The 26827-nt window shown below is 47.1% G+C and overlaps 1 protein-coding gene across 1 annotated transcript in view; it reads right to left on the bottom strand.

Annotated features, from left to right (window-relative positions):
• NUP88 (nucleoporin 88) overlaps nt 1-26827 on the bottom strand; it is a 188574-nt gene that overhangs the window by 133928 nt on the left and 27819 nt on the right. The window contains exons 2-5 of the mRNA XM_086950279.1: nt 18604-18773; nt 15097-15222; nt 14758-14844; nt 1804-1977 (exon numbers count right to left, since the gene is read on the bottom strand). Of these exons, the coding sequence (XP_086806405.1) occupies nt 1804-1977; nt 14758-14844; nt 15097-15222; nt 18604-18773 (557 nt within the window). The remainder of the gene's footprint in view (nt 1-1803; nt 1978-14757; nt 14845-15096; nt 15223-18603; nt 18774-26827) is intronic.

Below are 26827 nucleotides of genomic sequence, written 5' to 3'. Positions count from 1 at the left end.
GGCAAATACTGCACTCCTCTGGCATGTGCTCTGGGTGCAGGCAGTACAAACACTTTGTATGTGGATCCGTCACATACATTTCTTTTCCCTACAAGATTTACAGTTTTTAAACGCTTCCTCTGTCATCATTAACATTGTTGTATCTTTACAGAGCTGTCAAGTAGGGTTACTCACACCTGATCGTGGGGTACATTATCTGACAGTTTGAAGTATCAGCAGGGGGACAGCTGGGTGTGGTGGTTTCTAATTGATTTAAATGTAGATCATTGTGCTGATAAGAATAGGTTGTAAAAAGTTGCAATGAATATTAATATAAAAGCATGTTTGTACCTCCGTTGGTAATGTTTACCGGGGTTTCCCAGTTTGACGACAGGGAAGAATTCAAGCATGTGAATCTATGAAAGATCCAATGCTGGAGAAGTATATATAGCCTTGGGCAACCTTGAATAGTTAACGGGGTCAGAAAACATTTTGATGTGACCAGCTGATTATCATGGTATGAAAGATTGAATACTATATATTAAAATGTTGAATAAGTAACTTGATACTGCCAGAGTGTCGGTATATGACAATAAGTTCATCAAGATGTGGAAAATGTATGCTTATTTTAGGAAAAAAAGTAGACCAAGCGCAAATGCAAAAACTCTAACCAGACACAAATCGAAAGCACGCCAAACCACTTAGAGAACACACAAAATATGAATCACATGGAAGATCCAAGGACCTCCCACAAACCAGAAACAGAATCAGATATATCAGAACCTTTGCACTGATAGAATGATGGTCCCTACAATTGCCCAACAGAGAAATGTGGCATTAAAAGATACAGCAGCACCCGAACACTAAAGGGCTCCCTGTTGACCCTGTTTTTGTTTTATCTTGTTGCATTTTAAATCTTTGTTGATTTTAAATTGTGATCCAATTACTTAGACAATAGATTGGTATTGAGTTTTCTGTCATTTTAAATTCTCTCTCCTTCTGACACACACACGTAATAGTCTTTATTGACTTTGTATGGTTTATAATTAACTTGACTTCATGTGTAAAGGAGGTTATTCAACATTGCAAGAAATACAAAAAAAATGTTTTTAAATGATCAAGGGTATTCATCTAGTCTGAGGAAAGGAGTTAGTCAAAGCCTCCTTTGGGGAAGAAGTGATTGATGGATGAAGAATTCATCTAGGGATAAACAGAAGCATGAAAGCTCATATGAGCAGCAGAGGGAGGACTAGAACAAGACAATCTGAAGGAGAGACAGATATGTGGATAAGTCAAGGCTTTGTCTACAGAGTCGGGCGAATGGTTTCAAATGTAGTAGGATATCACAGAACACTTGGGATGCAAACAACAAATTTGTGTCATACATATCACCAGATTTCTTGGCTTTTGTGACTAGGCTGAGATGGTCCCTAAGCTTATGGGCAATCAAAATGAAGGTTGTTTTATTCTTCTCACATTTACAGGGACTTGATTGTCTGCTCAGCATACAGAGGCAGAGGAAATGCTCCTCAATCCACTAGATCAATCAATTTGCTCTCCGGTCAGAAGACAAATTGAGAATCGTTGGCATATATATGAAAGTGAGTTAGATGATTTAGTATGTATGCACAATGGAGGTAAAAGAAGAACACAAAATATAAGAGGGATAACCAACAGGCCCTGTAGCCAGTGACCATCAAGCTTTCCCTTAACAATGCAGGGTCAGCCTACTCAAAGTGCAGCAATAGGACATTCGAACAAGCGTTTCACGTTCTATATAGCACAATTGGCAATACAATGGTAGTGAACATTAATAATACTTACTTTAGGGTAAGGTTGATATACAAAAGGAAAGTCTCCCCATTTTCATACAAGATGTAGACAGGGTAGGCCATCACTTCCTTCCCACTCTGACCCACTACAGTCTTCGGAACAGCTACAAAGGGACCAAAGTCAAAAGCCACAGCAGTTTCACCTAGTGAGGCGGTGTAAGAGCGCCTGAAAAATAAAATGAAATACAGTGGGTCCTGTTAGATCTAACATTATGCATGCAGTTCCGATTCACCCCTGTCACATATTTAGTAGTATTAATGTTTCTTGCACACTTTGTTCTTTGAATACCACCATATCTTCCTCAAATACCTCCCACAAAAACACATCATATAAAGTGCTCTTGTTGTATCCTGGCTAAGGAGCAATCCTAGTCTTACGAGCTGTTCGTTTCCTTAGTCAATCTTTTCAAAGACCATTGTAAACAACATTGCTCTATGTGCAGGGTTTCTTTTAAATCACACCAGGAGGAGGTTGCAAACCTCGCTAACACCATTCGATTCAAAGTATTTTATCCACATTATGGGCTGTGTTTAGAACCAACCACTTCTTTGTGAAGACAAAGTAAGGCCCATCCCTGGAATGACACACTCTTCACTCCTTGATCTATTCTCAATAACTAAACCTACCACCTCCCAGAACACTACATGCAGTTCTAAAATAAGCGGAGAGAATATCCATTGCAGGGTAAAAAGTATGTGTTCTGTGTTAATTAATAACATTATTAAAGGGAGGCATCTATCTCTGATTTTATCAGGAAGTGAATAGCATGTGGTATATGAAGCCTGAATAATGAAAAGAGGTTCCTTTTAATAGAAAGCATTGGCAAAGCCACTTAATGTGTCATTTTCACTTGCGCACTGACGAAAGCAATAACAAATATGTGCTGCAGTACAAAAAAAGAAAAAAAGATTGCCTGTGTATACAAAGCATAGAGGTGCTAACAAAATAAATATGCACTGACCAAGTGTATTTTTCAGATGCAAAACAGTCCCTTGTGCATTCCAAAGGTAGAATACACTCAAAACAGCTAATCGAAAGAAAGTGTGACCAAAATACTCCTGTGTGATACAAAATGTGATTTTTCTCTAGCCAATGGCTGAAGGTTCTTGAACAAACAAAAAACAATGGCTGAAAGAGGCTGAAGCAAAGCCCCAAGGAATATTTACAATATGTTCAGCATGAAAACTTCAAGTCGTACTACACAATAAACCAAATAATATTCAAACCAACTTTATTGCACTTTCTTCATTATTTTACTAAAAAAGATTCAATGAATGATGAAATGCAGTTTATTCATTTAATATGTGTGGTGAGTTTTGGACAGTAATGAGTCAAAAGCGGTCTATTAAAAAAAGTGCCTGCATTAGTTGCCCTTTCACTCCCAAAACAACTGTAGCAACGACTCACTCCTTGGAAGTGATTTCACTGGATCTTCAATAAAGTACTTTCTAATATATGCAGAAAACAAATTTTAGATTGTAATTCATTGGCCCATCTTGAAAGGAGGGTGTGAGATCTGTGAATATAGTTTCAGCATTCCATGACACATTTACATTACATTTCTTTCTGTGCAACCAGGAGTATGTAGGTTTGTTCTTCTATCCAACAATAAATCTGTATTCGATTTCATGGGCTCCATCAAAAGAGTGCTGTGTCCATGTAAACAATATGGTATTTTCTGATCTCAATTCCTGAATCTGAATGAAGTATTGTACTGTAGCATGGGTACAGCACTTCATACACATCACAAAGCCACAAAGCGCTTAGATTTCCATTAATTTCTATGTGACCATTTGGAGCTGTGTGGTAGAAAGTTGGTGAAAGTGCAATGCCTTACTCTCCTTCGTAGAAGTTGTAAGTTGAGGTGACTGAGGTGCAAGGATATTCTTCAAACATGATGCAAAAACCTTTGCATCGCATATGCAGAAAGTGTTGCAGAAAGAGTAAGAATAGCTTCATATTTCATTCTTTTATTTTACTTATAATAAAATCTGTCAAAACAGTGGGCAGGTTTCAATGTCCCATGTGTTGCATTTTGCCAAGTCAGTCCCAAAGTGAATCTTTTGCAGACAGGTCGTCCATTACATTTCAACAAAACTGTATCAAGTATGGCATTACTCTCAAAGCAGTTTCACCCATAGACTAAATGGAGTGCAGTTTCACCACGTCAAGTTAGTGCAGTTGTCAGAGATACAATGCCTAACAGCAATAATACTGTTCTAGGTTAAAAAAAAGTCTGTGTGCAATAGGGTGCTGTGCCTTTGTGCCTTGGGCAGAGGTGGTTCATGGTGCTCGTGGTTCAATACAGCACAAGATCAGACTTTCTTTTCAATCACAGCTACAGAAGGTGAATGGAGAGGCCATACATAAGCCCGGAGCGGAGGCCACCTAGAGACACCTCTCTGATCAATGAGGTGCACTGTCTCTGTCTGGGAGCTTCCCTGCCCCAATAAAACGTTGGTTGTGGGCGATGTGGATGGGGTACCTGGTGCCTATCCCCTGGTAGCAACGAAACACATTGAACTACAGCTTGAGCACCGGGTATCTGCCCCGGGGTATTACTGACTGCAGATCCCGGTGGTGGGAGCACTGAGGCTCCTTGCAAGTCTATATCTGTGGTAACATTACAATTACTCTACACTAGAGGGGTTCCCCTACAGTGGCATTCACTGCTTCCTTTGGTTTGTATTATGTTTTGGGGCAACAAACGCTCTGCACAGTTGGTGAGGAAGGCAGTTTTAGGTCTGTCATGCAGGCAGGCTCGGTTGGGGGGTGGGTGATAATGGGAGTTGTGTTATAAGCTCAATATGTTTTTTGTATGCACTTTCACTTTAGTGGTGACAGCTCTTTATGGCCAAGGTGGCAGACCAAAATACTGGACCCAATCTCCTTTCTACTCAACTCCAGTAGGGAGCCCCAGTGTAGATTCAAACTTGGTATTCCTGATGTCCTCTAGCCAATTGTTGTGGTCCCCGCTACAATGCACAAGCGCCTCCGCACTTGAGGGGGTCCCCACTGCGGGTGCGCCCAGATTTCCCCTCCAACAGTCCCCCATGGCCGCCAACATAGATGTTACAAGTTTCAGGGTGCTATCAACTCTTGGGAGCTGGTTCTTTATGTGATATACCAATATTTTGTAATTGGCTCTATTTGCGGTGTGTGGTCGAGCAGCGTTAGACCTAACACAGAGGAGTGCAAGTCATTTGTTATGTACACAGTGATTAGTAAATGGCACATGACAAAGAGGAGATCCACACAAATTTAAAAAATATGCTTCTTTCTAGGTTTATTTTAAGACCAAGGTTTACGTTAAAAGGCAAGTACATTTTTTAATAAAAATATTTTTCACGTAAAAAACTTTCAGTTCAGCAAAGTTATTCAATAGGAGGAAAACAAGAATTCATTTTGCAGGTAAGTATACATTCTTGGTTCTCAGGATAAAGAATCAACAACATGCAACGATCAGGTAGGTAACAACTCTGCACCTCCAGCTGCACAGGGGCGGCTGGGTGCAGGGTTCAAATTCGGAATCTGGCGCCAATGTTATCCAATGGAGAAAGGGGGTATGTATGTATGTATAATGTATAAAATATTTTATTACGCGCTCTGCTACTACAGAGTATCCTGGCGCGATATGTGAGCTAAAACAGAGCCAAACCAAAGAGAGAGGAAAAACAGCTAGATGCTGAGTTTAAAAAGATGGGTTTTCAATCCTTTCTTAAATTCTATCAGTGTCGCTGACGCTCGCAGAGAGAGCGGCAGGGTGTTCCAGACTCGGGCTGTTTGGACAGAAATAGACTGACCACCCAATCTCACATATCTGAATTTAGGCATGTCCATCAGAAGGAGATTAGCTGATCGAAGTGCTCGGCGAGGGGTATAGAAAATGAACCTTTTGTGCAAATATTGTGGTCCCTGTTGGTGCAGGGCACGAAAGGCCAGAACCAAGGATTTAAACACAATACGCTGTGCCACTGGAAGCCAATGGAGCTTTCGGAGATAAACAGATGCGCTAGTTCTTTTTGGAAGAGAGAAGAGAAGTCGAACCGCCGCATTCTGAATAATCTGCATTCGGTTAATGAGGTATTTAGGGAGACCACTAAAGAGAGCATTGGCGTAATCCAGCCTTGATAGGATCAGAGCACGCAGAACCGTCTCTTTTGCTTCCCTGTGGAGCAGTGGAAGGAATCTTTTTAGTGACTTGAGGGTCAAGAAACAGGTCGCCGTAAGTTTTTTTAGGTGTGCTTCAAACTTGAGATCCTGTCCAAACCAGACCCCCAAGTTTTTAGCCAGGCCTCCAAGAGAGCTGGGGCAAGCAAAATCGGACGGCCAAATGAGATCCTGAAAATTGGCCGGAAAATTGCCATAAAACAACAGCTCAGTCTTGTCCTCGTTACATTTAAGTTGGGCTAAAAGGAGCCACCGAAAGACGTTGGATAGACAAGAGCGGACGACACTGGCATCTAAACAATTTTTAGGCCAGGTAAACAACAGCTGAGTGTCGTCAGCATACGCCATTATTTTGGCTCCCCACTGCTCAGCCAGATGGATCAGCGGGGTCATATAAATGTTAAACAACAGAGGGCTTAACGTCGACCCCTGGGGGACCCCTGTGCTGAGCTTCTTGGGAGACGAGGCGTGGGGAGGCATCCAAACTTGCTGCGTCCGTTCCGACAAAAACGAGGACAGCCAGGCCAGAACCGCGCCAGACAGACCAACCTCGGCCAGCCGGTTCAGCAGCAGAGCATGGGGCACCGTATCGAAGGCGGCAGATAGGTCCAGCAAAACCAGGACCGCACTGCCGCCTCCGTCCAAACACTCCCTGATGGCCTCCGAGACTTCCACCAGAGCCGTCTCGGTGCTGAAGGCCGCCCTGAAGCCCGATTGAGCCGGATGCAGGGCCTGAGAGGACTCAATAAAATTATTCAGCTGCCTAAAGACCACCTTCTCACAAACCTTCGCTAGTGCCGGGAGCAGCGATATCGGCCGATAGCTGGACGTGGCTAGAGGGTCCAGGCCGGACTTCTTAAGGAGGGGAAGCAATTTCGCCTGTTTCCAACAGAGGGGCACAGAGGCAGAGGCCAGAGACAGATTGACCACATGAGTGGCCTCCTGGTATACCAAGCTCGCAGCACCCCCCAGAACCCTAGCAGGGCACGGGTCAGAGGGAGAGCCCGACTTAAGAGACTCTAGGATGGCCAGCACGTCCGCTTGCACAGCTGGCTCAAAGGTGGAGAATTGGCTGGTGGATTGCTTCACCCCAGAACTGGCAAAGGGTAACGCGGGCTGAAGAAGATCGCAAGAATCTCGGAGCTCCTCTTGGATTTTGATGATTTTGTTATCGAAAAAGCAGGACAGTTCCTCACACCAGAGATCAGAAGCCGGAAGAACTGGGCAGGCAGCACAGGGAGAGAGGAAACTCTGAACAATGGCAAAGACTTCTTTGCCATTGTTGTCCGCCTTCTCTATCCTATCAGAGAAGTACCTGCTTTTAGCAGCTTTAATTTCCGCGTAGTAAACCTTCTGCGCCCTCCGCAAATCAGTCTTCAAATCAGGGCGGAACTCGCGGCGCCAGGCTCTCTCCAATTTTTTACAGCCGACTTTAAGTTCCCTGAGAGCGTGGGAGAACCAGGGTTTAGAGGGTGATGACCTAACCCGTGTGCAGCCCCCTTTATTGGTGGGCACAGTGACACTTTGATTAACCCAAGCATTGAATAAATCTACTGCAGACTCTAGGTTAGACGGCAACGTTGGCCGATTAGCCATAAGCGAATCTGAAAAGGTGGTTACATTTATTCTCTGGGCGTGAACTTGAGGGGCAGGCAAATCACTCAACACTTTAGGACCCAAGGGCCAGGTGAACCGAAGAAGGACATGGTCCGACCAGGTGACCCTCATAGGGGGTGACATGGTGATCTCGAAGTTGGAACAAACTAAATCTAGCCAGTGACCAGCCCGATGAGTAGGGAAGTTCACCCATTGTGTTAGGTTCGCCACCGCAAGGACATCAGCCAAACCCCTTGATTCGGGCAGGTCCCCAATGTCCATATGGATGTTAAAGTCACCCAGCAGGAGATATCGAGAAAAATTAAGGGCACGAGGCACAATCACCTCCTCGATATTGCCCATAAAACTACCGGCATAGACGGGGGGGCGGTAGATGAGGGTGCCTCCCAAGGTGAAGTGGGGGGAAAGGACCACAGCAAAGTGTAACATTTCAGCATCGCCAAGTAAATCTGGCGGTTCACTCACCACTACCCAATGGTCACGGTAGATAACCGCCACACCGCCGCCCCTGCCAGATGGTCTATCCATCCTCGCGATCCTAAATCCACGTGGAATGGCAAGTTCGATCACCGGCATGCAGGAATCCGTGAGCCAAGTTTCAGTAATGAAGAGGAGATCGAACTCCTGGCCATCGAGCAGCTCAAAAATATCAGCCGCATGGCTGACCATAGATCTTGAGTTAATCAGTCCGGCTTTAATATTATCTAAGTTGGTCCTGGATATAATGGCAGGGGACGATTGGCGTGTAAAGCGGAACCCACAGGCTGAACAACAGCGGAGCGGAGTCTCCAATACCTCCCAGTGTTTGGCGGCATCGCAGCTGAAAGTATTGAGGGCGATAAGCTCCTCAGAGGTATACTTCAGAGAGCCAGCACTAGCACAACGCGCACGATAAGGAGGTGGCAGGGCCCTGGGCCCGTCCGGGACACGGACGGGCACAGACGGGCTGTCCTTAGGCGCTCCTTCGGCGCGCAGACGGCGCGACCGCAGCGCGCGACCGCTGCGCGCTCTACGCATTGACGCGTTAAATAGGGGCGGCCGCTTCAGGAACCTAGAGCGCCAACCCCGGTGCAATGCGGTCCCGCCTCACTTCCGGGAACCGCTGGGGCCGAGCGCTGAGGGCGGGAGTGCCCTGAAGTGTGCAAACACGCAAATTTCTAAAGTGCACAGTGCCGAACAGCATTACACTGAGGTAGGCAGAATTAATAAAGTTTCGCGCTAAGCGCCAGAGCAGCAGTAAGAAATAAAAGCAAGTTAAAAATGAGCTTGATTCACAGGTCGTTTAAAAAATACAAAGCGAGTCTAGGGCTCCGTCGTAGTCACATAGAACATCCCTCGCCTACCTGCTCCGATTAAATAGGGGCGGCCGCTTCAGGAACCTAGAGCGCCAACCCCGGTGCAATGCGGTCCCGCCTCACTTCCGGGAACCGCTGGGGCCGAGCGCTGAGGGCGGGAGTGCCCTGAAGTGTGCAAACACGCAAATTTCTAAAGTGCACAGTGCCGAACAGCATTACACTGAGGTAGGCAGAATTAATAAAGTTTCGCGCTAAGCGCCAGAGCAGCAGTAAGAAATAAAAGCAAGTTAAAAATGAGCTTGATTCACAGGTCGTTTAAAAAATACAAAGCGAGTCTAGGGCTCCGTCGTAGTCACATAGAACATCCCTCGCCTACCTGCTCCGATTAAATAGGGGCGGCCGCTTCAGGAACCTAGAGCGCCAACCCCGGTGCAATGCGGTCCCGCCTCACTTCCGGGAACCGCTGGGGCCGAGCGCTGAGGGCGGGAGTGCCCTGAAGTGTGCAAACACGCAAATTTCTAAAGTGCACAGTGCCGAACAGCATTACACTGAGGTAGGCAGAATTAATAAAGTTTCGCGCTAAGCGCCAGAGCAGCAGTAAGAAATAAAAGCAAGTTAAAAATGAGCTTGATTCACAGGTCGTTTAAAAAATACAAAGCGAGTCTAGGGCTCCGTCGTAGTCACATAGAACATCCCTCGCCTACCTGCTCCGATTAAATAGGGGCGGCCGCTTCAGGAACCTAGAGCGCCAACCCCGGTGCAATGCGGTCCCGCCTCACTTCCGGGAACCGCTGGGGCCGAGCGCTGAGGGCGGGAGTGCCCTGAAGTGTGCAAACACGCAAATTTCTAAAGTGCACAGTGCCGAACAGCATTACACTGAGGTAGGCAGAATTAATAAAGTTTCGCGCTAAGCGCCAGAGCAGCAGTAAGAAATAAAAGCAAGTTAAAAATGAGCTTGATTCACAGGTCGTTTAAAAAATACAAAGCGAGTCTAGGGCTCCGTCGTAGTCACATAGAACATCCCTCGCCTACCTGCTCCGATTAAATAGGGGCGGCCGCTTCAGGAACCTAGAGCGCCAACCCCGGTGCAATGCGGTCCCGCCTCACTTCCGGGAACCGCTGGGGCCGAGCGCTGACGGCGGGAGTGCCCTGAAGTGTGCAAACACGCAAATTTCTAAAGTGCACAGTGCCGAACAGCATTACACTGAGGTAGGCAGAATTAATAAAGTTTCGCGCTAAGCGCCAGAGCAGCAGTAAGAAATAAAAGCAAGTTAAAAATGAGCTTGATTCACAGGTCGTTTAAAAAATACAAAGCGAGTCTAGGGCTCCGTCGTAGTCACATAGTAATCAAAGAGATGCTGTTTATAGGTAAGTAACACGGTTTAGTAACCCCTCTCTGGGAGTTAAGCTAAGCATGGGGGTGGGGGAAGGGCACAAGGCAGCACCAAACTTAGCTCCCATCTGCCCCAGTGCCGCTGAGGGTGTAAGTACAAACACTGCATCGGGAACCAATGCAAATCAATGGGGGAGATCTGTTCTGGAAAATGGCTGCAGGTTCTGGCCAGGAGGCTGGACAAAGTAAACACACATCTGCCCAGATAAAGACTGATGCTTGGGGACACAGTTGGTTGAGCTCCCCAAGGTCGAGGGGCTTCGGGTGCAGGGGTGTCTATAGGCGTCGAAAAGTCTTACTGGAACAGATCACGGTTGGGGGAGGGGGTCGTGATGCAGAGGCTGCAGGTGTCGCTATGGAGTCTGACAGGGGTCAACCCATGATGGCCTCTTGCTCAGAGTCACCGGGGAACATTCACAAGACCAGTGGGCCACTTGGATTCGTGCCGTTGGGTGAAAAAATGGGTACGGTGGGAAGTTTCGTGGTTCCTCAGGGTAGAGCACCGGATTTCCTGATCTTTATTGCAGGCAGTCCTTCCAGGGCTTTTGGGGTTGCTGGACCTGCAAGCCAAGTCGATTTTTGTAGCAAGAGCAAAAGGCAGCAGAGAAGCTGGCAGGGCTGGCGCCAAGTCAGTCACTGGTCCTTCTTCTTTCTTGCTGTTGCGGCTCTTCAGTATCCAGGCTTCATAGGTCATCAGGCATCGGACTTCAGGGTCTGGGGGTGCCAACTAAATACTAGATATAGGGGTGTTACAGAGAAGTGACAGGTAGGAACCAATGGGTCCCTTACCTGGGGTGTCAACACCCTCTAGTATGCCACCCCCCTGTGGGAAGGGAGCATAGTCCTAGCCCTGATTGGATAAGTCCCGCCATCTTCAAGAAAGTAAGCACTGAAAAATGTGCATCACTTCGCCTCCAGCATATGAGGGGTGGAGTTGGCAAAGGGGGCACACCTCCTATTCTCACTTAGTTTTCCAGTGGTTTTCCCGCCAAAAGTGGTGGGATGAAACCGGGGATGCCATCTGCTGCTAGCAGGAGAGGCTGGGGTCACATTACAAAGGTAGCAAGGCCTTTGTAGCTTCCTTCTTAATGACTCTGCTTGCTTGGGGCAGGAGTTGCGACATCTCGGCCCAAATGGGCTTCGTTTCTGGCCTCAGAGAGCAAGGGCTCTCATCACATGGGTCCAGAAACATGTCTGGTGAAGGGGTTCGGGGAATCAGATCGCCCGACGCCCAAACCATGTTGATGTTTAAGATGGGCAAGAAGATTTAAGGTCTACTTTGTCAGACAGACAAGAAGACATTAAATTGCGTAAATAATATTGTAGCTGTTGGCACTCTAGGGCTCACAGTCAATCAGAAATGGTGACAGAAACTCTGAGAACCTTTGGAGGCCTTTGATCGACATGAGCACCGGACCGCACTACCCTCCCCCGCGTCACCATCATGTTACCAGGCACAGGAACAATCTATGCCCGTGCCCCCTTTAAACATGAATTGAGCGCAGTCAGCAACTAAGCAGTGCAATACACAAGTTAACATTGTCATTGGCTGCACCCCCTACCCGCCACCATCAAGAAATGGAGTAAGTGGTTAACCCTGAGGAATGGGGTAAGTGAACGCCGCACTGGAGGTCCAGCCTTGCACTAGCCTTAAAGGTCTGAGGTACCAGCTGCTGCAATGGGGTGTCCTCCCGCCGTAATTTCTAATAATCTGTGCTTTGAAGAGAGCACCAAGATGGAGATGTGCAAATGACTTGGAGGTGATTATCAGAGGTCAATGGGGAGGCCCGGGATTGTGACGATGTTCATTGCGAGGCAGCATGCACCCAAGGCAGGTGGGTGTCTACTGTGAACCTTTATGCGTGTGTTACAAGAGTCTGTTCTGCCATAGGCATATGTTCGCCACCCGTTTCTGTGTCACTTCTTTGTGTGTGAACGGTGACTCCAAATATCTGGTATTTATAGAATGCGCCACTGACACATTTTGTTTGTTTTTCAATGGTTTTCAGGAGACGCTGGCAGATTAACTGGGAGGTCATCTTGTTTAGTCAGGATCACAAAATCACCTGAAGAGAAATTCAGGATTATAAATTTTTTTTCTCGAAATGCAGTTAACAATTTTGACACTGGACTACATGCCGTGCCAGTGAAACGGAAGTCTGTATCAAAAGGATGTTCGTAGTCTTTATGGTATGTGGGCGACTGTGCATGTATTTTGGGATAGTTTAAGATGAGTGGGTCTGTGTATGAGGAATTGGCGATGTCTAGAGTGTATTTTTATTGTTAGATGGGGGTGATATTGATTTAAGATTTTTGGATCCTCAGTCTGTGGGTGGGCTTAGGGGTACTCTGCAGAAAAAAAAGAATGTCTGTGCATTTCCAAAGGTCATAAAATGCAGGGAATCTCAATGCCCCAGAAAAGCTGCACATGAAACAGGAAAACATTGCTTCAATGCCACATACTTTAAACAGTCACTAGTAAGAGGCTGGGGAGGGGATGGGGAGGAGAGGGGGTTTCATTCCTGCCATCATTTCGGCTCTGTCCTTTGTAAGTTGCTCTGGTGTCGTCTTCATTCTAGGAATCGGATGTAGGTTCCTGTCTTGTTATTTGTCTTTTCGTCCCCTTAACTCTGTGTGGCCCTGTGCTCAGACATCAGGCCACCTCAGCACCCTCTACATTGCTGAATGGTTATAAAGGATATACGACAAGCTCCATGTTGTGCTACAAGCAGGAAAGTCCGTTTTCACAGGGTCTACACTACCCAGCTGTCCCTCTGACATGGACTCTGAAGCAGTCAGAGCATGCATTGCAGTTTCACTTAAACTGCCTGCCCCCAATAACCTTGTGCATCAGACACTGGCAGTAGCTGAAATGCAAGTGCAGATGCACGGCTACTGTATTTATCTAGTGCTGCAGCAGAGTACTGGCCAGTTAACCCGATTGCTGCTGCACCAATTAAATAAATATGCAGTTGATTCACACATGTCAAGGATTTTTCTGCAAGTTCCTAATGATGTCTTCCTCTCAACTAAAAAAAACGCTGTGCTCTAACCCTGGGCCCTTTCGACTTTAGAATGTCGTAGCTGATTAAGAGCGGGGTGAGTGGTGGGATGGTAAGAGCCATTCTATGGTGTGTGAGAGAACATACACCAGTAAGATATTAAAGCCTGTAATTCTTATGCTATGCGTCTCAAGTGCAGGTTTAAGAACTTGGTACACCCCATCACTTATCCTTCATGATGCAGAACAGAGGACCTGCAGGAATGGGGATACAGGGCGTATAAGCAAGAAAAATAGCTCAGTGAGTTCACACACCTGCTGCCACCATAAGTGTACTGTCTAGTTGTTATGTTGTTATGTCAAGGGGTCTACCTCTGTATTTAATTTTGGGGTTTGCCCAGAGTGCTACCCATAAGGAGTTTTTGATGCTTATCTCAAGTTTTTGTTCTACCTTGAGGAGAGCCTGTTTTGTTATTTTGAAACTTGTTTTCCCTTTTAGTGCCTTATTGTTGGTGGTTAGGAGTGTAAGTGGATCGATGTTGCCGAGGATGGCTTTTTCTAGTGCTAGCCAGGTCGGAGTGTACTGTGGATTGTGGAGCACCCAGTGCATCCCCTGCCTGGCTATCGCTGCATTCTGGAAGGTTCTAGGGTCTGCTACGTTGAGGCCCCCATGTTCTTTTCTTAATCTCAGTTTAGCGAGGCATATTCTCGTTTTTTTGTCTCTCCAGATGAATTTGTTGAGAGTTTGGTCTATTTTCTAGTGGAAGTCGTTAGTTAGTGCTAGGGGAAGCATGCTGATTAGGTAGTTAACTATTGGGATGATCATCATTTTGACTGTTTCTTTTCTTCCCCACCAGGTAATATACTTGGGCGACCAGTTTTTAAGTAGTCTCTTTATCTTGTCCAGGGTGTTTTTCTCATTTTGTTCTAGGGTGTTTTTTCGGTCCCTCCCGAAGTTGATGATTAGATATTTGATCGTTCTAGTTTGCCATGCTAGCCCTGAGTTACCCAATACCTCTTTAATTGTGTATATGTTTAGTGGCATACACTCTGATTTGTCTCTGTTTAGTTTGTAGCCGGAGTGAGATGCGTAGGTGTCTATGGTGTGCATGAGAGCCGGTATGGACTTGGCTGGTTCTGGTTTTGTGATTACTAGGTCATCTGCATAGGCACTAGTTTTGCTGTGGCTTTGTTTATTGTTATACCTGCTATGTTCTCATTTGCTGTGATGTCTCTGATCAATGGTTCTTTTTTTTAATAAACTTGCATATTCTCTAGCAATTCCTTGTTTGGAAAGTCTTTATTTCTAATCAGCTGTTGCTAGTTACCATCATAGTGCAATGCTAGCAAGAAATTTATACTCAAACATAGGTGCCATATCATTAACAAGCAGCATAATATACGCATCCTACATACCATTTGGTACAAGTTTCTTTCCTGTGGACCATTAAAACAGGCATACCACTTACGCTTTTGGAAGCACAGTATTCTCTTCCTCAGGCTCTGAAAGGATGAGAACTTTCACAGGAGTAAGTGGGTCCTTTAAGCTGTATATCCTTGACAAAGCAATACATAAAAGAAAAATGATGAACAAAACAGTGGTTCAAGAGTCATAAAGTGGAAAAAAATCAAGGCATTTTGGCAAAAAGCAAGCAGTAAAGCATTGGGTAAATAAGAACAATTCTACAATTCTTCACATTTAAAAAAAAACAGATGATGCAAATTTTGAGTGTGCCTGGTAAGATAGACTGAAGGTGTACGTGAGAGGCAGTAGGAGAAAATAAACAATTTCAAGAAACCACTGTTACCTTATTGAATTATCGGATGTCAACAGAACTAAATGAGGCTCCAGAGACTCACAAGGATACCAGGCTGCATGTTTTAAAGTGAGTGAAGTCGAGCTGGTGAATAATCGTTCAGCCACAGGAATGGTCCTTAAACCAGAAGGAAAAACATATCAGTCATTTATAAACTACTTGGGGGGGAATCAATCACTCCTTTCACTATTCCCACATCTTGTCTTGCATATCACAATTATAAAATATTCATACATCATTAAAGCCTCAAGATACATCTAACTTTATATTTTAAAAACAATCAATTGCTTTGGCTAATCAATTGAATGTGAGGGCCACACACAGCAATCCATTTAATCCAAATGTTTAATATGAATTTGGTTCCAATTCAATAAAGTAATGAAAATCACTATGCAGTTATTTAAGTCTCTAATCACCACAGACTACACTTGAAACGCTCCATACACTTCGATTCCGGTCTATCGACCAAGCAAATCTTCTATAGTGAGTGCACCGAAACCAAATAAATGGTAGTTTTTTCTGTGTGGTTTGACTTCTGTTACAAGTTAAGATCTTAACTCCTGCCCTGATACTATATGTGGGACATTTCATCTAGCAAGTAACTGCGCATGACTGGTTAAAAAAACTACGAAGAAAGCCTGTCCCAGGAGCACGCTGTATGTTTGGTCAATCTACATTAAGTCTCTATTTCTTAGTTTCTTGATGCAGCAACAAGACAAACATCTAAAAGAAAGACAATTACCACAGATGTGTCATACAAGAGATGTGGGGAATGACCAGGTTTGACTGCCTATTGATTATCTGATTGTCCAATAACATAAAAAATTTTAAGGAGGGGGATACTGGGGAAGGTGTAAAAGGAGAATTGTCTGCCTTTCAGAAAATAGCTCAAATGCAGCTTTCAACATGGCTGATTTTCAGTTTCCCTTTAAAAATGTGTCAAGCAATGTTGTAGAATGGTCCCTGATGTAGTGGCCATGAGTCTTTTGATATATAATGCAGTTTGGGGATCCAGACTGATACAAACGTTGTCTTCAACTTCTTCACTTTAGCGTGGGACCATTGGGCCTGAGGAAATGCTAAAAACACTTTCGAAAGGGCAACATGGGTGGTCAGAGACCTTGGTTTAACATGGCATAGAACTCTGGACATTCGTTCACTGGAGCTGCGGAGTACTAGAGCTGGCTGGGACGGGGGGCCTTTCAATCTGCGCCCTTTCTTTACGACACAGAATACCGGGTATCAAAAGTGAAAGTCGAGCAGAAATATTTACAGTATTGTTTTTTAACAGACCAGTTAGGAAAGGTGATTTTTTTCTAATTTCTGAGCAAATCTGATTTACAAAACAACAACGCTAACACAGTGGGGGCACCATTTGAATCATTTAAACTCAGGTACTTCTATTCAAAATATTTTTGTGGGTCATCATACATAAATAAAGAAACACAAGGAGGCGATGGATGGAGAGCTAAAACTTGTCAGACACTCAGCCCCAGTCACAGACGTGGGTTGCTCACTTTGCCTCTAGATTTAAGCTAGTCTGGCTTATTTGGGGTGCTACCCCGAAACCAGTCCCAGGATGCTTGTTTCCGGTCCAGGGAAGACCTGGCCTGGCAGTTCGGGCTGGACTGTTCCCATAAGGAACTGGGTCAAGACCGATTTGCATGTGGCTGGTTCTGAACTGGGCTGGCGAAGTGAGCTGAAGAACGATGATGGATTCAACCCGAATCGGTGACTGGGGGGCGAGTGTCTGAAAAGATTCAGCACTCTGCCCATCATCTCCTTGTGTTTACATGAAGAGCCAGGGAAAGATGGCCATTCCAACCAACGATTTGACTGAAGACATAATATATGATTTGAAGGATCCCTTTGAGTGTGGGCTTGTGCTGAGAGATTGGTGGAACCTTAAAAGACCAGGATGGTAATTCCTGCGGAAAAGGAGCATTAAAAGTTTGCAGCAAAACATTGCCATCATCTTCGATGTACAGCGATTTGCACTAAAATGACTTCTTGAAACATCCACACAAACTATTAATTGAAAAGAACATCTTCAGCGTTAAGACATAACAAAAACTGGAATTTTAGATACCAAGGAAGGCAAAGATAACCATGTTACTACAGTGAATCTCTTAAGACAAAGACTGCTTGCATGTAGACTAATGAAATTTCACACACCAATCTCACATGCAACTCGATTTTTCTTTAACAAGAAACAAGAGTAGAAGGCACTGTTCAAATGAACCAAGACCAGAAAGCTTGATTAGAATGTGAAACGTGTTTGCTGTAGAAGCGTTCAACTACGTACAAAGGCAGCATAGTAGCAAGATAATGCCATCTGCTGGCAAAACATTTTTTGATTTAAAACATGAATTATATGTGGCTGTGATAACAGTGAAAATGATTTAAAGACCATGCCGGGGTTGGAATCTGGTTACACTGAGGAATGATTGATTTGAAGCTGCGCTGTAGATAAATGATAAGCAGCAAAATGTATTGGTTTATAAATAGGAGATTGGATGGAAACAAAGATAAAGAAAAACATGTCTGTGCTTTTAAGATTTGATGTTGTCTAAAATAGAAGTTGGTTGTGTCCTTCTTTAGAGAATGAATTACAAGCTTATTGAGTGTAACTGATTTTAAAATGATGGTGGTTAGGAAAATTTAATTAGGACTGTTGCCAATGTACTCATTGAAATGAATGTGTAAAAAGAGATATCTTTGGACAGCAGTGCTATTGCATGATCTCTCTCATCATAAAAGCGAAAATTCACTTAGACCTTAGTACTGCAAAAACTATTATCCAAGTCCAGATCATATTCTTAGGATGAGACTCCAAGCTTGTCATCTAGTAGGGCATCTTAACAATCCGTTACCACAATATTACCTCAAGTCTGAACCTGAATACACTTAATTAACGACCTACATTTCTAGACCAGATGTGCAACTTTTTAATCTATTTCTCTTATTTTATGCATGAAATAGATGATGCATGTGCTTATCAATTTAGAAAACATCTTATTTTCAGATACTTTATAGCTATATATTCGTTTCATAAACTGTTTCTTCATTTTGGTCTCTGCTAACTTTGTTGAGGGGCAATTTGTTAACACAAAACATTCCCAGAACCCTGGTGTACATTTTTAAAACAATCAGCTCCCAAATTGGCATTTTATAACAGGTTTGTGATTATTGATTATTGTGTGCTCCCAGCTGCCTTCAAGTTTCAAAAAATTATCTTTTTACCTACCACCCAGCTGCAATGGGATTCAAAGAGTATACTATTATTTGCCATTTGCATACTGTTATTTTGGTATTTGCTAAGAACCCAGCCTGCTGGTAGAGTGGCATGAACACTCCTAGGTTGGTGAGAGCAGGCGAGAAGAATTTGATCTGTTCCAACTTTGGAGGCTAGTTTCATTTGTCATTGCTGCTCCACTCCTATTCACCAAGTGTGTCAATAATGTATTTGTGTCCTATGTAATCTAAATAAACACTTACCGGCAATTGACAGTCTTTTCACCGCCTTGAAATTCCGAATTCTTCCCCCAGCGCTTTGGCACTTCTAGCACCATAATTCCTTTGATTCCGATGAGTGCCACATGGTGCTGCAGAGGACTGACCAGAACATGGAGGACTTCAAACAAGGGCGCATTTATGCATTGTAGAGTCTGAAAACGTGAAATGATGAAAGTCTCAACAGGTGTCGAAAAACGTAAGCAGAAACTTTTAAGCTATCACATGATCTTCAATTTAAAAAAATCTGGATAACATTTAACTACTGGCTATGGTAACTTGATGTGAAGTAAGAGCACCAACTACTGTGCCAGGACACCTTCCTGATGACTGAAATAATTGCAACCATCCCCCACCCCACCCCCCACACTGTTGACACTCTTCTGCAGGAGCAAATGACAAAAAGGTGCCTTTAAATGGCAGAACAGGCCTATGCAACCTTACAAAATGCAAACATTGATTCCCAGTGTGCCTACCCAGCCTCGCTAAGTGTGGCACCATCCAAGGAGCTTGTGTTAGACTACAGAAGGGTTTGTCCCTATCAACTGCAATAAAGTCATGGTTACTAATCCTACTACTGTAACCTCTTCACTGTTATAACTTAAACGTGTGCAGGTTATGTAAGGATTAGTAGAACCCACTTAGATACAATTGAGATCTGGAAGAATCTAAAATGTATGCGTGTGTTGCGAGTGGTGTGTGTTCCTTATGAAAGAGCCGACGCTGGTGGGCCTACTAAGAGATGGAGCATTAGCTGGCTTTCTGGAGACAGCCGGATGGAAGAGGGCGCTTTGCCGGCTTGTCCCTGAGCCCTTGACGACATGGGCTGGGAGCAGAGGGGTCTGGCGGTACCTACTCCAGGTGGACAACGTCTGGAGGGCCACGGAGGTACCATGAGCAGAGTAGCGTATCCAGGACAAGACCAGAGGGGACCGCACTGACCTATAAAAGCAGCCTGGATGGGCACAGAGGTGCCACCCACAGGCGGTGCACCCTGAACAAGCCTGGAGGGGGCCTTGCTGATCTGGCTGAGTGGCCTAGGATGATTTTTGGGCTGCATAGGAGTGCTGCTGGGACCCTAGAGAAGGTTGAGCCCAGTTCGCCTACAGCCTATTGACTGACGCAGCTGCAGCAATAAATGAGGCTTCCAGGGACCTGTCAGGGTTAATAGCCTGGCAGAGGAATTGCACGCCCTTGGTGAGAGCCATGTGAATGTTGCAGAACTGATGGGCAGGGAAAAGGCTGAAAAGCCAAAAACTGCCACCTGCACCGCAGCTGGCACCTCACAAAGATGCTCAACACTTGAAAGACATTAAACAATTTGATAGAACGTTTTTGGCGGGACTTGGGAGGCAAGGGTAGGCTCCAACCCCAAGCTACAGCCCTTGGTAAAATCGCACCGATTTTCTCAAACAGATCTAAACACTTCTCACCAACACTCACTGGTGGTCCACCTGCTTTTTCTGCACCCAGTACCACCCAAAGCACTTCGGAGGAAGCCTCCTCGCACCATGTTTTGGGCAAATCATTGTCCCATGTGGCTTTGGATCCTGTCATTGTAAGTAAAAACAAATATGAAGTTCTTTCTGATCTTTCCAGTAGCAGTCCTTTGAAATCTCCAATGTAACAAACACTACTAGAGGTGCATGTGTAACTCGTAAGTGTTAGCGCAAAGGAGCTGGGATCTTGAGGCAGTGCTCATTGTGGTTAAGAATTTACAAGCGCAGGTCAGCGACTTGAGAGCTGAAATCTCTGCCTTAGACCAAAAAGTGGGGGCCCTGGGGCAATTAAAACCCCCTCCCAAGGTGTCTTTTTCTAACTCCACCTATCATTTTCTTATAGACTAACAAAACTGTCCAAAAAGTGCAAAGGGTCAGGTGGTAAGGGCAGGGAATAGTAAAAAACATGCAGTCACAACTTGCAACCAATGCTAATGCCCACATAGCCGTGCGCAATAGATGCACCCTGAAATGGTCACAAATTGTTACTCGGCCAAAGATCCAGACAAAATAAATGAGGCTCTCTCTAATGCCCTCAGCCACAAACGTAATCTGAGCAACCCAGCTAATAGGAACCGGGACATTAAGTGTATTCACGATTCCCTATATGCTATGTTCCAGGACCTTCTTCAGCCCGGTCAAAGTAGGACTGGTTCGTACACTAAAACCAGTAATACATGATTTAAAAAGGAGTGTAGAGTAGCAAAGAGCAACTTGCTTGTTGCTTTAAGAAGTGGGGATCGAGAAACAAAGGCAAGGAGGGACCAGTATATAGAGATACAACTGAAAGTGCAGAGATCCTGGGATGCCCAACTATGTGATCTCATGTTTGAGGAAGTTAAGTCCAATGATCCAAAATATTTTTTTACGATCAACCACATCAAACCGCTGTCATCGTGGGAGAACTTTTTAACACTTTATGGCATAGAAGCCGAATAAGCTTACACACTTCCTGAGTTAGGTGGGCAAATCATCTCTGGTGTAGTCCCAGGCCTCTGCATTGACGTAGAAACAACTAGAAAGACAATCAAGAGTCTTGTTCCAGGTAAAGCTGCAGGCCCAGATGGAATCCCTGGGGATCTTTTTATTGCATACATTGATAATTGGGCAAACTACCTGAAAAAGCTTACTACGGCAATCCTGGAGGAAGCAGATATCCCATCTTCGTGGAAACCAGCAAAAATAGTTCTGATTGGCCCAAAGGACATCCCATTAAATTATAGGCCAATTAGCCGGTTAGATGTCTCTCAAAAAAACATTTGCCAGACAGATCTAATTATCTCTAGAGGCATGGATTGAGGAGGCTACTGCCATGTCCTAGCTCCAAGAGGGATTTCGCAAATAGGTCAGCCCCAGATATCAAGTGTTTTGATTCATGATTTTTTAATGGAAGACTGTGGACAACATCTTTATGTTATTTTCGTGGTTCTAAAAATGGCATACAATCTAGTTCCAAGAGTCAAATTGTGGGAGACGCTGAGGGACATGGGTATCCCTCCTCCTCTTTTAGATATTCTAATACGCCTACACACAGACGCCTTAGCAAAAGTCCAATGGGGGTAGCAAGGGGAACTTAATTTCAGGTTACGGTTAAACACAGGGTGCGGCAGGGCTGTGATTTAGCTCCTATTCTGTTTTCACAGTATCTGAACGGTGTAGTGGCCTCTATGGAGCATTGTAATGGGGATGCACCAAGGATAGCAGGTCACAGTACGCCAAAATTACATTTTGCAGATGACACCTTGCTGGTTTCCAGATCCTCAATGGGCCTACAGACCCTTATGGAATGCTTTTCGGAGTTCTATAAGGAAAGGGGCCTGGTAATGTTATGTTATGTTATCATAACTTGTATAGCGGACAGCTGCCCCAGCTAAGGGGCGTCCCGGCGCTTTGTCTGGCAGAAAGAACACAGCATAACAACAAGCATTGGAAATGCAATAGGGCTCGCATTAGGAAAGTTTGAGCTATTGGTCTTATAAATGATTTTTTTTAATTTATGTGTTATTTTTTAAAATAGATAAAGTAATAGCTTTGTCAATTAGAATGCCAATAGTTATAACTTTCGCAAACACGTATAGCATTTGTAATGCAACATGTTGTGTATTTACGTGACTTAGATGTATTGATATTAGAAATTACAATGGCAATGCCAATAGCTTAAACTTTGTAAATAAATTTTGTGAAGATTATGTTCAGTGTTTTTTATTGTGACGAAAATCCAAGAACAGAAGTGAAATATTAACATTTTTTTGTGATTTGTAATAAAGCATGAAAGCTTGAAAACAGCTTGAAACATTGAAAGAACATATTTGAACCAGTGATGCTGTGGTTGCGCTGAGTGATGCTGTGGTTGCGCTGAGTGATGCTGTGGTTGCACAGAGTGATGCTGTGGTTGCACAGAGTGATGCTGTGGTTGCACAGAGTGATGCTGTGGTTGCACAGAGTGATGCTGTGGTTGCACAGAGTGATGCTGTGGTTGCACAGAGTGATGCTGTGGTTGCACAGAGTGATGCTGTGGTTGCACAGAGTGATGCTGTGGTTGCACAGAGTGATGCTGTGGTTGCGCAGAGTGATGCTGTGGTTGCGCAGAGTGATGCTGTGGTTGCGCAGAGTGATGCTGTGGTTGCGCAGAGTGATGCTGTGGTTGCGCAGAGTGATGCTGTGGTTGCGCAGAGTGATGCTGTGGTTGCGCAGAGTGATGCTGTGGTTGCGCAGAGTGATGCTGTGGTTGCGCAGAGTGATGCTGTGGTTGCGCAGAGTGATGCTGTGGTTGCACAGAGTGATGCTGTGTTGCACAGAGTGATGCTGTGGTTTCACAGAGTGATGCTGTGGTTGCGCAGAGTGATGCTGTGGTTGCGCAGAGTGATGCTGTGGTTGCGCAGAGTGATGCTGTGGTTGCGCAGAGTGATGCTGTGGTTGCGCAGAGTGATGCTGTGGTTGCGCAGAGTGATGCTGTGGTTGCGCAGAGTGATGCTGTGGTTGCGCAGAGTGATGCTGTGGTTGCGCAGAGTGATGCTGTGGTTGCGCAGACTGATGCTGTGGTTGCGCAGAGTGATGCTGTGGTTGCGCAGAGTGATGCTGTGGTTGCGCAGAGTGATGCTGTAGTTGCGCAGAGTGATGCTGTGGTTGCGCTGAGTGGTGTGTGCATCGGTGGAGGTTAGTGGGTGCATTGATGGAGCTGTGTGGTGGGTGCATTGGTGGAGCTTAGTTGGAGCATCGGTGGAGCTGTGTGGTGGGTGTATCGGTGGAGCTGGGTGGTGGGTGCATCTGTGGAGCTGTGTGGTGGGTGCATTGGTGGAGCTGTGTGGTGGGTGCATCGGTGGAGCTGTGTGGCGGGTGCATCTGTGGAGCTGTGTGGTGGGTACATCTGTGGAGCTGTGTGGTGGGTGCATTTGTGGAGCTGTGTGGTGGGTGCCTTGGTGGAGCTGGTTGGTGGGTGCCTCGGTGGAGCTGTGTGGTGGGTGCCTTGGTGAAGCTGTATGGTGGGTGCCTCGGTGAAGCTGTATGGTGGGTGCCTCGGTGGAGCTGTGTGGTGGGTGCATCGGTGGAGCTGTGTGGTGGGTGCATTGGTGGAGCTGTGTCGGTGGAGCTGTGTGGTGGGTGCATCGGTGGAACTGGGTGGTGGGTGCATCGTTGTAGCTGTGTCGGTGGAGCTGTGTGGTGGCTGCAGCGGTGGAGCTGTGTGGTGGGTGCCTCGGCAGAGCTGTGTGGTGGGTGCCTCGGTGGAGCTGTGTGGTGGGTGCATCAGTGGAGCTGTGTGGTGGGTGCATCAGTGGAGCTGTGTGGTGGGTGCATCAGTGGAGCTGTGTGGTGGGTGCATCAGTGGAGCTGTGTGGTGGGTGCATCAGTGGAGCTGTGTGGTGGGTGCATCAGTGGAGCTGTGTGGTGGGTGCATCGGTGGAGCTGTGTGGTGGGTGCATCGGTGGAGCTGTGTGGTGGGTGCATCGGTGGAGCTGAATAGGTGGAGCTGTGTGGTGGGTGCATCGGTGGAGCTGTGTGGTGGGTGCATCGGTGGAGCTGTGTCAGTGGAGCTGTGTGGTGGGTGCATCGGTGGAGCTGGGTGGTGGGTGCATCGTTGGAACTGTGTGGTGGGTGCCTTGGTGGAGCTGTGTGGTGGGTGCATCGGTGGAGCTGTGTGGTGGGTGCATCGGTGGAGCTGTGTGGTGGGTGCATCGGTGGAGCTGTGTAGGTGGAGCTGTGTGGTGGGTGCATCAGTGGAGCTTAGTGGATGCATTGATGGAGCTTTGTGGTGGGTGCATTGGTGGAGCTTAATTGGACCATCGGTGGAGCTGTGTGGTGGGTGCATCGGTGGAGCTGTGTGGTGGGTGCATCGGTGGAGCTGTGTGGTGGGTGCATCGGTGGAGCTGTGTGGTGGGTGCCTTGGTGGAGCTGTGTGGTGGGTGCATCAGTGGAGCTGTGTAGGTGGAGCTGTGTGGTGGGTGCATCAGTGGAGCTTAGTGGATGCATTGATGGAGCTGTGTGGTGGATGCATTGGTGGAGCTTAATTGGACCATCGGTGGAGCTGTGTGGTGGGTGTATCGGTGGAGCTGTGTGGTGGGTGTATCGGTGGAGCTGTGTGGTGGGTGCCTCGGCGGAGCTGTGTGGTGGGTGTCTCGGTGGAGCTGGGTGGTGGGTGCATCTGTGGAGCTGTGTGGTGGGTGCATCTGTGGAGCTGTGTGGTGGGTGCTTCGGTGGAGCTGTGTCGGTGGAGCTGTGTGGTGGGTGCATCGGTGGAGCTGGGTGGTGGGTGCATCGGTGGAGCTGTGTGGTGGGTGCATCGGTGGAGCTGTGTGGTGGGTGCATCGGTGGAGCTGTGTGGTGGGTGCATTGGTGGAGCTGTGTCGGTGGAGCTGTGTGGTGGGTGCATCGGTGGAACTGGGTGGAACTGGGTGGTGGGTGCATCGTTGTAGCTGTGTCGGTGGAGCTGTGTGGTGGCTGCCTCGGTGGAGCTGTGTGGTGGGTGCAAAAGTGGAGCTGTGTGGTGGGTTCATCAGTAGAGCTGTGTGGTGGGTGCATCAGTGGAGCTGTGTGGTGGGTGCATCGGTGGAGCTGTGTGGTGGGTGCATCGGATGAGCTGTGTGGTGGGTGCATCGGTGGAGCTGTGTGGTGGGTGCATCGGTGGAGCTGTGTGGTGGGTGCATCGGTGGAGCTGTGTGGTGGGTGCATCGGTGGAGCTGTGTGGTGGGTGCATCGGTGGAGCTGTGTGGTGGGTGCATCGGTGGAGCTGTGTCGGTGGAGCTGTGTGGTGGGTGCATCAGTGGAGCTGGGTGGTGGGTGCATCGTTGGAACTGTGTCGGTGGAGGTGGGTGTATCGGTGGAGGGTGCATCAGTGGAGCTGTGTAGGTGGAGCTGTGTGGTGGGTGCATCGGTGGAGCTGGGTGGTGGGTGCATCGGTGGAACTGTGTCGGTGGAGCTGTGTGGTGGGTGCATCGGTGGAGCTGTGTGGTGGGTGCATCGGTGGAGCTCTGTGGTGGGTGCATTGGTGGAGCTGTGTGGTGGGTGCATCGGTGGAGCTGTGTGGTGGGTGCATCGGTGGAGCTGTGTAGGTGGAGCTGTGTGGTGGGTGCATCAGTGGAGCTTAGTGGATGCATTGATGGAGCTGTGTGGTGGGTGCATTGGTGGGGCTTAGTTGGACCATTGGTGAAGCTGTGTGGTGGGTGTATCGGTGGAGCTGTGTGGTGGGTGCCTCGGCGGAGCTGTGTGGTGGGTGCCTCGGTGGAGCTGGGTGGTGGGTGCCTCGGTGGAGCTGGGTGGTGGGTGCATCTGTGGAGCTGTGTGGTGGGTGCTTCGGTGGAGCTGTGTCGGTGGAGCTGTGTGGTGGGTGCATCGGTGGAGCTGTGTGGTGGGTGCATCGGTGGAGCTGGGTGGTGGGTGCATCGGTGGAGCTGGGTGGTGGGTGCATCGGTGGAGCTGTGTGGTGGGTGCCTTGGTGGAGCTGTGTGGTGGGTGCATCGGTGGAGCTGTGTGGTGGGTGCATTGGTGGAGCTGTGTCGGTGGAGCTGTGTGGTGGGTGCATCAGTGGAACTGGGTGGTGGGTGCATCGTTGTAGCTGTGTCGGTGGAGCTGTGTGGTGGCTGCCTCGGTGGAGCTGTGTGGTGGGTGCAAAAGTGGAGCTGTGTGGTGGGTGCATCAGTAGAGCTGTGTGGTGGGTGCATCAGTAGAGCTGTGTGGTGGGTGCATCAGTGGAGCTGTGTGGTGGGTGCATCGGTGGAGCTGTGTGGTGGGTGCATCGGATGAGCTGTGTGGTGGGTGCATCGGATGAGCTGTGTGGTGGGTGCATCGGTGGAGCTGTGTAGGTGGAGCTGTGTGGTGGGTGCATCGGTGGTGCTGTGTAGGTGGAGCTGTGTGGTGGGTGCATCGGTGGTGCTGTGTAGGTGGAGCTGTGTGGTGGGTGCATCGGTGGAGCTGGGTGGTGGGTGCATCGTTGGAACTGTGTCGGTGGAGCTGTGTGGTGGGTGCATCGGTGGAGCTGTGTGGTGGGTGCATCGGTGGAGCTGGGTGGTGGGTGCATCGGTGGAGCTGTGTGGTGGGTGCCTTGGTGGAGCTGTGTGGTGGGTGCATCGGTGGAGCTGTGTGGTGGGTGCATTGGTGGAGCTGTGTCGGTGGAGCTGTGTGGTGGGTGCATCGGTGGAACTGGGTGGTGGGTGCATCGGTGGAACTGGGTGGTGGGTGCATCGTTGTAGCTGTGTCGGTGGAGCTGTGTGGTGGCT

The sequence above is a fragment of the Lissotriton vulgaris genome, unplaced genomic scaffold, assembly GCF_964263255.1.
Source record: "Lissotriton vulgaris unplaced genomic scaffold, aLisVul1.2 SCAFFOLD_686, whole genome shotgun sequence".
Taxonomy (NCBI): domain Eukaryota; kingdom Metazoa; phylum Chordata; class Amphibia; order Caudata; family Salamandridae; genus Lissotriton; species Lissotriton vulgaris.
This window is presented reverse-complemented; position numbering and strand designations above follow the sequence as displayed.